The 12,031-nt window shown below is 36.2% G+C and overlaps 1 protein-coding gene across 2 annotated transcripts in view; it reads left to right on the plus strand.

Annotated features, from left to right (window-relative positions):
* Window positions 1-12,031, plus strand: part of LOC145990257 (cytokine receptor-like factor 3) — a 35,309-nt gene that overhangs the window by 2,835 nt on the left and 20,443 nt on the right. Inside the window, exons 2-3 of one of the 2 annotated variants that reach the window (XM_083125932.1) lie at window positions 4,075-4,203; window positions 9,854-10,143. In XM_083125932.1, coding sequence (XP_082982058.1) covers window positions 4,096-4,203; window positions 9,854-10,143 — 398 coding nt within the window. In that variant the 5' untranslated portion in view covers window positions 4,075-4,095. Of the gene's footprint in view, window positions 1-4,074; window positions 4,204-7,877; window positions 7,904-9,853; window positions 10,144-12,031 lie in introns of those variants that run through there. The other variant, XM_083125933.1, reaches the window with a different exon arrangement.

Below are 12,031 nucleotides of genomic sequence, written 5' to 3' on the forward strand. Positions count from 1 at the left end.
TCCAACCATGCCATTTTTTTTCTTTCAAGAAGATGACAATTTTAACTATGTTTGCCAAACCTAACCGAACCTAACATAACCTTGCCGTGCATGGTTTGTGGGGCTATCCGTGCATGGTTCGTGGGGCTATTCGTGAATGGTTCGTGGGGATTTATCAATTGACAAGGTTAGAAACACTGCCACTGATGATCTACCACGCTAGTCAAGCTGTCTCGCCATATTGTGTAAGTAAAAAAAGAACAGTAATTACTTCTCATGTCACAAATTGAAATTATTTTCGTGAAAAAAAGCAAAATACCACCTTGAAGAATTTTTCACAATACAGAATAGGTAAGTACGAATGCTAAAAGTGACTAAATGAATGAGTGAGAGGTGTTGGGACCGTGTCGAAGTTTTACGATTTTTTTTTCAAATTCTCCTAGCAGAGGATTAGTTATTGTAGAATTTTGGCAATCATTGTCTCACGACATTTGAACCTTCCTTAAGGTAATGAGCAACTTACGAATTACCTTACGCAAGCATGTGCGCTTCCCATGGATAATGTATTTTCCGTAGATATCAGACTTAAGTATCGTAGAATAGTGGGAATTAATGTAGAAGTAAATCGGAACCTTAGTACAATGCATTTAGGGACTATATTTTAATGCTGAGAGAACCAAACCTGGCCTGCCTAACCTTACTAACAAAATCTTAAGTAATCGCTAAATCTCCGCAGTATGTGTTAATAGAAGTAAATCAAAATCGGACCATGTTAAAATTGCATTTGTAGCATGATGAAATCGCAATAAAACAAAAGGAACTTGGGCCAAAATATGTAACGTGTGGGTTAGCAGGCATCCTACTTTCTGCCAGACAATCATTTTACATTCCAAGACTACAGTAAATGAATGGCAGTTCGCAAGCAGTCTCTCCTATAAGAGTATTTGGAAGAGGAAAGTCGTTCTCTAGAGAACTCACAGTAAGTAATCTTGAAAGTCGAAGCCTCTGAAGTAGGTGTTAACAGATGTAAACATAATCGAACCATGTAAAAAAGCATGTGTACCATGATTAGTTCAGAATCAAACAATCTGAATTTGACCCAATTTACTTCTGCATTAATTCCATCTAGTTTATGATACTTACTTTCGCTTCTATCAACAGAGAATGACTTGTCCGTGGGAAGCACCCATACTTGCGTAAGGTTATTTTTACTCCCTCTGTCCCATAATTATTGTCCGGTACACTTTTGTTTGTTGTCCCATAATAATTGTACGATATTCAAACTGGGACATTGGTGTATACAGAAGAAGTAAATGAAACACGAGAATGTGTCATACAACGTTATTACTCAAGGATCAGTACAAATTGGCCGATCAAGTATCCAAAAGAACCTAAATAAATAGTTACCCGGGTTCGATACATGGTGGTTTAGATACCACTTTAACTGTAGGCTCGATCCCCATTAGCTTATCTGTTCATAAAGTGGACATACAAGAAAAATCCACAAGGATTTGGAGCTTATCGTCATTTGTAAGCCGAATAGACAGCTTGTTAATTATGTCCCTCATTTCATTTCACTACACAACACAGCACATATCATTCACAAAAATGCAATCCACTCACTACTGTATTCACACGCTGCCTCTAAAGAAATCCCATGCACCAAAACCACTCGACGCGATCTAGACTAGAACTGGTCCTTGTCATTTTGGTAATTTTTAGATGCACTCATAACTCATAAACTATTCCTGCTCAGCCAACAATTTCCTACTCTCCACTGTATCTCTAGTTGTTTGAAGGTCAACGACCTCTTTTTCAACTCCTCTGGAAGTGTTCAATGATGTTCTTGTCCCTGCCATATGACACACTTTCCCCCTTGCCTGCGATAATTTGGCTTCAAAATTCCCCATTCCTGGGAAAATTAAATGCTGGGAAAAATTGGTTTTGCAACATTGACCCAGACTGTTGAGGAAGTTCAGAGGGTTTTTCCTCCGCCATATGCAACACTATTCGCTCTCCTGTAACAGTTTGGCTCCACAGTTCCCCGATCTTGGGGAAATTACATGCTGGGAAAAATTGGTTTGCAACATTGACGGTGGCTCAGTCGGTAACGTGTCTGACTACCATGCTAAAGGTCCCGGGTTCGATCCCTGGCCGGTTCAAATCCGGGAACTTTTCTAACGGAAGCGGCCCCGGTGCCTACTCAGCATCGAATAACATGGGTACCTGGGGGGTAAAGCCGGTCAGGGGCGTGATGCTGATCACATCACCCCCACTCACCACCGGCTCAAGAAAGTGTGGGGCGTTACCCCCACACCCCCTATACGCCTTCATGGCGTGGTGCTATGCACAGGGGAGCACTTTACATTTTACCTTGTCAAGCTTGCCCGTCACCTTCGTGAAGTTGCCCGTCGGCCCTGGGCCAGCCATCTTGCGAATTCAAAGAAAGCGGGCAATATTTCCAACTCCTCTAATAAATCAGGTTGATCTGATAGATATTTCTTTCTGTATTTTATTCACTGAGTCTGGGCTTCTTAGAGAGCCCCGAATATATGCCTCTGATTTAAGCCTTATGTTCTGCGTCCTGGGGGAATTTGAAAAATATCATAAATGTCCTACATTTTGAGTGCCACGCAATATTTATTAGGGAAATGCGTAACAGAAAAAAAATGCAATTTACAAGTCTGTGGACTGCACTCCCAAACTCAATGGTGAAATTTATTTTGATTCAATCATTGTCCAAAAAGGTAAAAAGTTTGTCCTGCTATTAAACAAACGGGAAAACGGAAGCAATTAATTAACAAAGTTTTGGGACCACTTTGTGATGATGTCACTGTTCAATGCCTGAGTGGAATTTCTTGCCTTGTGGTTTATACTGATGGAACAAGGTGTTTCCCATTCTTATTCAATATAATTTGATTGTAAAACAGGGGTATATAGTTAATCAGGGTGTCTGCCAGTCAAGAATGTCGTGGAAGTCAAGAAAAAAGTAAGAAATCTACAAGAAGGTCAAGAAGTCAATAAAAAGGCAATTAGTTATTATTGTGGTCAAGAAGTTTTGCTTGATGGCTTTAGTTGATTTTACCTAACTTTTTCTTCCCCTTTGGCTAATCGTGAGGATGATGAATGGTGGTAGATAGGATGCATGATGGGTCAATCACAAATATATAGACACACAAGCCCCACATAAGATTATACCGGCTGTGAGTCCAGATGCTAAAGCCTCGCTAGTCTCCAAACACAGTTTAGGATGCATTGATAGATATGGCAGGTCTAATTCTCTTCTTAAATATAGCATCAGTTTTCATATTAACTGGCCCTTTGGTAGGGGTGTTCATTAAATAAATATTTATTTTCTTAATTACTAATTTCCAACTTTATGTAAGTAAGGGTCGAATAAATAAACTTTAATAAAAACGGAAAAAAAGTCCAGAAAAAGTGAAGAATTCTGGATGTGTTATTTTGGTAGACACCTTATTATGGAACTAAAAACTACTCAAGATGAAACTTCTGGAACCATTTCCAATTACGGTAATTGCTGAATATTTGTTTGCCATTACAGGTCATAATGCAAATGTTGAGAGAGTACTTTCATTACCATCAGCACAACAGACTCACGATAGAAATGATTTTTTTCATAAAGTCTGTAAAATGTTTGGTACTGGTCCCTATAATTTCAAAGAGTTTGACTGTCTACTCTATCATAAATATATTTTGACTAATCCTGAAATTTTAAGATAAATTGGCTCCTCTCAGAAGTATCACTTAAATCATATAGTAAGAGGTGCATTGTTTAGTATGAATGCAAGTTTTGAAATTTTGCATTTAAAAATTCTTTTTTTAGAACTGAAAAGTGTCATTTTTCAGTTACTTTCTAACGTGTTCTATAGAAATATGAATTATTTATTGAGAATGTTTTGTGTCCTACATTTTGGGACAGCATGTCCTACATTTCCCGTATAGCGATCTGGTAATCCTAAGCCAAACCATGTAAAACATGAATATGTAGCATGATGAAATTGCAATAAAACAAAAGGAACTTGGGTGTCAAACCATCATTGGCATTATTTACATTGTTTTAATTTCGTGTTATAGGAGATCAATATGTTCTGAAGAATGGAAGTTGTGAGTAAGAAAACTGTGTTGGAAACTATAGATACAGCACAGGAATATGCATCAAAGTTGGAGGAGCTTTTGCAGTGTGTAGAAGAGGCAGAAACTCAGGTGAGTGAGTGCCTTGTGTGTGTGTGATAGAATAGCAATAAATTCCCATATCGATAATTATTGTTCAAGGATTTTGTATTGTATCTTGCATACACAACAGGGTGGAAATGAATGTGATTTGTATCGTGTAAAGCCCATGTGTGGCATTCCAGCACCATGTGTGAGACATTTTACATACAGAATGTAAGGTTCTAGACATGAGATTGGATTAAAATATTAATAATGAACTGATTTCATTGAATTATGAAGTTTTTTGTGGTGTCTGCTAACAAACGAAAGAAACTTTCAATGTATGAAAAAGCATTAACAAAAATGTGTTATGCTTTGCAAACAAGGAAATTTGTCTTCATATGTCTGTGAAGCATATAGGCTACGGATGCTAATAATTTTTGTTTGTAGCATATGTAAATTATATGCATTCACAAACATTTAAATCTAAATGTAATGAAAAACAATAATTTTTTAGAATACTTAATTTTGTTATTTACGTGGAGTAGGAACACTGTTTGTGGAATGTCCCATGTGTGTGTTCTTGAAAAATGTGGTATTCATTTAACAATAGTAATAACTACGAAACAAATTTGTGTGTGAAATGTTGTGTATATTTTCAAGGAGAGTACAGTAATAATTTCCAAATAAGGTCATTTTGAATTTTTGGAATTGCTTTTTGTTTCTTCATTTATCTGCTATCTCTTGAATCTTAAACACTTGACTTTACAGCAGTGTACAAATTTTTTTTGGGGGGGGGGTGAGATGCTATCCCCCAGTAAAGAAAATTTGAGTATAGCATCCTCTAGCAAGAATAAATAATCTGCTATGCATATTACCACATGTTTAACTGTCTCCATATTGTATCTTACAAGCATCCCCCCCTCTTCCATCTACAATCTTCCACATCGAGCAGTGCATTATTTTAACTGCTAGGTATTGGAAACTGAATTTTGAAGTTTTTAACACTAGAAGCGCCAGGATTTTTTACTACCTAGAAGCGCCACCTCTGGTCAAAATGACCGGTATTTAAAATTTGACCATTTCTCAAAATGGATATTGCCAATAATCATCTTATTACTAATAAAACAAAATATTTTGTAAAAAAAATACAAAAATATCATGTAACCCAGCAATTTTTGTTTTCCATGCACTAATTACAACAATAAATATTCATTTTCTTCAAGGAAATAAATTTCCATCATGAAATTTCACATATTACATTTTTTGCATTTCAGTACCTTTTTTACACCAGAAACACATTTTCCACAAACATATTTGTTGCACATTGAACAAATGTCACTTGTCTTGTTTTCATTGCACAATGCCACCTGGCAATGGTGCCTCTTTTTGGAAACATAGCCACTTACATTCTGTGCATGTGATATTGATGTTGACAATATTTTATTGGGCTTTGCATTCAAATGTCCTTCTCTCAGTTCCTCATCTGATTCTATCAAAAAGTTGTCTCGTAACGTTCCTCCCCGTGACTGCCTTGTAAACTACCCATGCATTTATTGCTGCCAGATCTAAGATATTGTAAAACACATGTACCGACCATCTACGTGATGAAGCATGGACTGAATATTTGCGTGTCATTTGATCAACATCATCAACACTGCATTTAGTTTTGTTGTAATACTTGATTATTTCTAGGAGTTTCTTCTGGCTTTGCAAATCTACTTCTACATCTGAATGCACGGAGCTTAGGAGTATAAAATTTTTGTTTGGTTTAGCTTGGTATGCACACAATGTAATGTCCCCCTATTTTTAGCAAACATGTTTCATACACTTGTGTTCTAATGTTCACAATTTCATTACGAATCTCCTTTCTATTTTTCTTCATAGTGCTAATTAGGCTCGTCTTCTTCCCCTTTAGCTTCTCAGCGAGTTTTAGCGATGTGAAATAATTGTCAGTAGTTACATTTCTACCCGCATTTAGATAAGGTGAAGTGATTCTCAATACAACATTTTCAGGTACAGTAACATTATCATTCCTTGATTCATCTTTCCCAAGGTATGGAAAGGCATTGCACATGTATTTGGAATGTACGTCCACTAGCATCCAAAATTTTATACCAAATTTGTCTGGTTTGTTTGGCATGTACTGTGTAAATCTACACCTCGCTTTCGAAGGAAACAATTGTTCGTCAACTGTCAGAATTTCCCCAGGGGTGTAGCAACTCCTACAATTAGCTATAAATTTGTCCCAAATTTCAGAGCACAGTGCAAATTTATCAGTTTGTAATCGTTCAGATCTGGATGATTTTGAATCGAATCTAAGATATCTCATTATTTCCCTGAATCTGTTTCTTGACATTGTTTGTTGAAAGAAAGGTGGCCCCCAAAGTAGTTTTCCATAAAAAAATCGTAGTCTATAGAACTGCACCCATACAATATAAAATAGCCAGGAAATCGTCAAGTTCTTGTAATGACAAACGCCAGTTAGGTTGCTGCTTTCGAGCTGCATCTTCTTCCGTACACTTCTGTATGTGTCAAAGCATGGAATCGTCTACAGTAAGATCTGGGTCCTCGACATCGGATTCATTTTCACTAATCTCCTGTAATACTTTCAAATATTCCTCTGGACTGAGGACACATTGTCTAGAAAACATGCTTACAAACTGCAGTGTTCAAACGAAACTGAGTCTTCACTTTCTCCTCCTTATCAGCTTTGACAATACGCCAACATATATGGGCAAGTCTAAAAGAGGAAGGAAGAATAGGGGTGGAAACTGTAAGTGCAACGTTCCAACCGAGAAGTGGTTTTCCATTGAAATACATTAGCGGTCAAAATGACCGGCAACGGCTCTTCTAGGTAGAAACACAAATATTTCCATTAGTATTATCTTTTTTGTAAAAAATGCATAGCAGTAACAATGTACTGCAAATTTTAGGAAAAGTCTCAAAATTTCAATGCACGAAGAAATTTTTTTCTGTATAAAGCAAAAATTAAAATTTGAAAAGCCAAAATGACCGGCTTGGTGCTTCTAGTGTTAAAATGATCCATGGATAGACAAAACTAAAAATAGCACCTTTTTCCTCAAGAGCCAGCTTCCCCCCTCTCCCCAAATACGGGCTAAGAAAATCATGAATCCAACTGAGGAACCCCTTTTTTAAATTAAATTTTTTAATTAATACAAGATTGAATTAAAATTAATTAATTCTTGTGCTGTAGTGGCCTTCCTGAAGAAGGCCTCCACTGGTAAAAGCAAGAGTAACTATGCAATGGATTCTAATATTTGGCTGACTACCATATCTCTGCATATTTTCAAATTCAGCTAGCAACAGTACAAAAATTTATGATTGCATTTTTATCAAACACATTGTACTCATTATATATATTTTTTAAAGAATAGGTAATATGAATTTCCATAAGTGAACTAAAAGAAAAAAAACTTGAAAATTCAGGAGCGAGATGAAAATGACATGACAACCAGGCACTGTATTTTTCTACCCCTGAAATGGTCATTTGTGGAACATCTTGCATGTTTGAATCAGTGAATGTTTCTTGAATCATCTGCGAACATGTATTGGTGTCAGTCATCACCGTTTTATGTTTTGCAGTCTTTTGTTACTCTGGACCATATTGGCTAGTGAAATTCATGTATAACTTTTTTATTGATTTATATATATATCAATGATAATTTGTCCTTTCTTCCTTTTAATGCTGCTTAACTTTGAGTAGGAGGCTAAAAGAAAGTAATGTATGGTAAGTAATAATGTATTAATATAGGATATGTAAGTAGGTTAATGTTTGAAACATTTAAGGATACATTTAAACAGACATTATTTTTTAAAAAAAAAAAAATAGGTGTATGTCAATTGAAGTTAGGATAAATTGTATATATTCAAATTCACAGCAGTTGCAGATAAAGAATGCTTTATTGGTGCTTTGGAAGAAATAAAGTTTGTCTCATAAAACAGAAATACTACAATTGTCCAGTGGGTAGAGGAAGAGATCGGGATTCAATTACAGATGTGCATAATCTCGGGTAGGAATATTTCCAGTGATGGCCATACATAAGAGGCTTTGTTGTTAATATTATCAGCGGACACCAGATTGTGGTGCTTATGATTTCACCTCCACTATGACCGATTTTGAGGATGTGTGTTTGAGGTGTTGATACTAATATGGAAAGCATGGAGAAGTTTGCGAAATACACCTAAAAGTGAAAAACTCAAGGATTTTTATTGTTATACTTGGTAAGGTTTTGTAATGGATGCTTCCTTTTTTTTTAACCAGTTTATTGAGGGAGATTTTCTGTATGGAAATGCTATGATTTATTGTGAACAGTGATGAATAAACTTTATCCTCTTGAATAGCAAGTTTAGTTTGATACTTAAGTCTTGATAAGCATGATAAATTGCCTGGAAAAATCTGGGGATTTATGTAAAAATTTTAGCGAAAAATGCAGGCTCAACCAGGTCTGTGACATGCTGTGCCGTTTCTCTATCAACTGAGCTACCAAGCCAGCCCTCGCTTTGTCTGATTTTTCACTGTCGCTGCTTTTACCTGTGGAGACAATGGGTCTGTTAACCCACTGTACGCCCTGAGAATTATATTGATTTTTTTTTAAATAGACATATTTTTATGTTTTATGTAATATAAAATTGGTTTCAGCACGTGGAAAACACAAATAATAGAAATATTTGATGCCAAAGTATGGCCTGTGTAAATATAAAAAACAGCCATCCCGGAGTACTTTCACCTCTCTTTTATTAGTAAAAGCCGTTTGCATACACACTAAAATAGCAGAATTATAGCTCCTGTTTTGGAATGTCATGTTGGGTGCTGTATTCACTTGTGTGAAACCTCAGGCTATTCTGCTTACATGCACCTGGCAATCATGCGATGCATCAGGAATCGAACAGGACTGGCCTTTCCTCCATTTCTTCCCAAGTGGGGAGAAAATGTAATCTCATCGCATGGTTGCCAGGTTCATGTAAGTAACACTATTTTCATGAAAATTTCCAAGTTTCTTTTTATTGTTTTCAGTATTTGCATGATGTATACTGTTTTGAAACACACCTTTTGTGGCACTGAAATACCAGCAGTGTTGCCAATGCAAAGTCTTAATTTCTAAAAACAATTATTTTCCTAGTTACCCCTTAAAAGACGCCTCATCCGATTCTATCGGTAGAAATGAACATTTCTTTTTTCACTGCCATAGATGCCGAGCTGATCCACCTAACCAAACTGAATATTACCGATGCCATGTCCGTACATGTGCGTTATGTGCCATTTTTCATGCTTTGTAAAAAATTTCATTTACACTTCCCGTTACATTTGGCAACACTGCGTGGACACTAATGAAATCCAATCATTGTTCCCCAGTTTAAAAATATATACATGAACAAGGATTTAATTTGGTATAAGGATTATATGTGTACCACTTCCGGTTTAGAAGTTGTACTATCCCCAACTCCGGGTTGCGTTGTAAATGGAACACCCTGTAGTCTGAAGGGGCGCTTCTAGCTCCCTACCATACACATAGGTAAGGGTTTCGTGGCTTCATAACGTGGACAAAACTAGTTTCTAATAGTGGGGCTTGATGTAAAATCAGTGTAAACTTTTAAGGGTAAACTTTCTGATATTTAAATCTAGTTGCAAATATGTCATTTTTACTGTGCCACTAAGGTATGCTATTCCACTTTACAGATCATTACCAGTGCTTCCAAAACCAACACAGAAATTGATTTTACATTTCAAGTACTGGCGTCAGCTCTTTTGGATACCCTAAACAAAAGACGTGAGTTGCTGAAGGCAGAGGTAAGAGGCTTACAAGGGGCTGGATTGAAGCCTTTGCTGGCCTGCCAGGATTTGATCAAGGAGAAGCTGCACGACACAAGGACGTACATTGAGGAAGGGAAGAACATTCTGAATGTTGGAGAGCTGACTAGGGCAGAGAGAGCATTGACATTTGCCGAGCAAGCTTCAGAGTTAGGAAGGTGGGCAATTTCACTTTCTGTACCTTTTGTGATATAATTAAACCTTGTTTCCATATTAAAAACACTAAGATGCTGACCAAGGCAGTTTATTAAGATAAAAACACTTACCTGTATTTTGGATATTAGCGTTCCAGTGTTGTGTGTGTGACATTCACATATAAAATCTCAAGGTTCTAGACATGTGATTGTATTAAATTGTCCATAATGAACTGATTTCATAGAATTATGAACCATTTTGTGGTGTCTGCTAACAGATGAAAGAGACTTGAGTATGATGACATAGCCTGAATGCATGAAAAGCATCAATGAAACATTATATACGTGTGTCACACTAAAAATGTAGCAAAGTTTGATTTCATTTGTCTGTGAATAATAACACTAGGGAACAGTGAAATTGCGGCACAGTGTTTGAGGGCTAATTTAGGGCAATTTCATGCTGCTGAATAATGATATAATAATATATTTCCTGAATTGGCTCTAATTTATGAAATAAATGCAACTAAACCAAAATGGCGGAAACATAAGACATACATATAAATGAACTTCCAACAACAATTTAATATTTCTTTTTGTGATTACAATCATTATTATAAAAATAAATTTATTTAGGCCTATGATCATAATAATTAAGAAAATATGTACACAATGAAGTAACAAACTATGTGAAACGTTTTCTATACGATTTCCTGCTTTATTGCTTTTTAGGACAATCCCTCTGTAAGCTCCAACAGTGGTCGGCCATCATGTGGCGATCCCACCATCCCTGGTACCTTTCTTCCATTATCCTTATATCCTGATGGAACCTTTCTCCCCGTTCTTCACTAAAATCACCAAGGTTCTCAGGGAATCTGTCAATGTGGCTATGTAGAAAATGTATCTTCACACTCATATTAGCTCCCAATTTCTCAAAAGTTTTCAACATATTTCCAACTATATCGGGGTACTTTTCTGCTCTGTGATTTCCCAAAAAGTTTTTGACGATGGACACAAAGCTCAGCCAGGCCTCAGATTCGATGTAAGACATGTAAGTTGTAAAATTGGCATCATTTATAAGTGTACGAATTTGTGATGGTCCGTCAAAGATTCCTGCATTCAATTTTACAATACTTAGTCCTGGTAAAGTGTGGCATATATATTTGAAACAAACACCACTTGTATGTAAGGCCTTGACAAACTGTTTTATCAACCCAAGTTCAATATGCAGTGGCAGAAGGATGATTTTGTCCCTATCTATCAGTGGTTCATGAATGATATTAGCTTTTCCCACTAATATTTTCATTTGGGGGCCAAACTTTTATCGTCCAATGTTTTTCTCTAGCACGACTATCCCACAAACATAGGAAACAGGGATACTTTGTGTACCCACTTTGCTGTCCTAGTAAAAAATTCACCATCTTCAAATCCTCACACACGAGCCACTTATGTTCAGCATATTCAATTTTTTTTATAAAACCATTTTTATGTTTTGGTATTCTTCCTTAAGCTTTGTTGAGTGTCCGATATATTGCCTAGCAATGCTTCATAAGTTGCCTAGCAACAATGTACAATTAAATAAATAAGTTTGTTAATGGGAATTTCAGCCCATTATCAAATTTTGATATTACAGAGAAAAGCGTAGAGTAATTTTACCTCCTACATTTTCCATGGTGTGTTTATTTTTATAACTGGAGTCAATTCAACTGAACCAATCATACAATTGGCAATCACAGCTGTTTTGTGTGCTGAAACTGTTATTAGACTTTATGCCGCAAAATAAAATCTTTTTTTTGTTCCCCAGTGTAATTTTCACAAACATTTAAACCTTAATGCAATTAAAAATTAAAAACTAATAATTTCCAGATTGATTAATGTTTTTATTTACACAGAGTAGAACGACTTTGCATGGAAT

Source organism: Lepisma saccharinum, chromosome 7, assembly GCF_977018435.1.
Source record: "Lepisma saccharinum chromosome 7, izLepSacc3.1, whole genome shotgun sequence".
NCBI lineage: Eukaryota > Metazoa > Arthropoda > Insecta > Zygentoma > Lepismatidae > Lepisma > Lepisma saccharinum.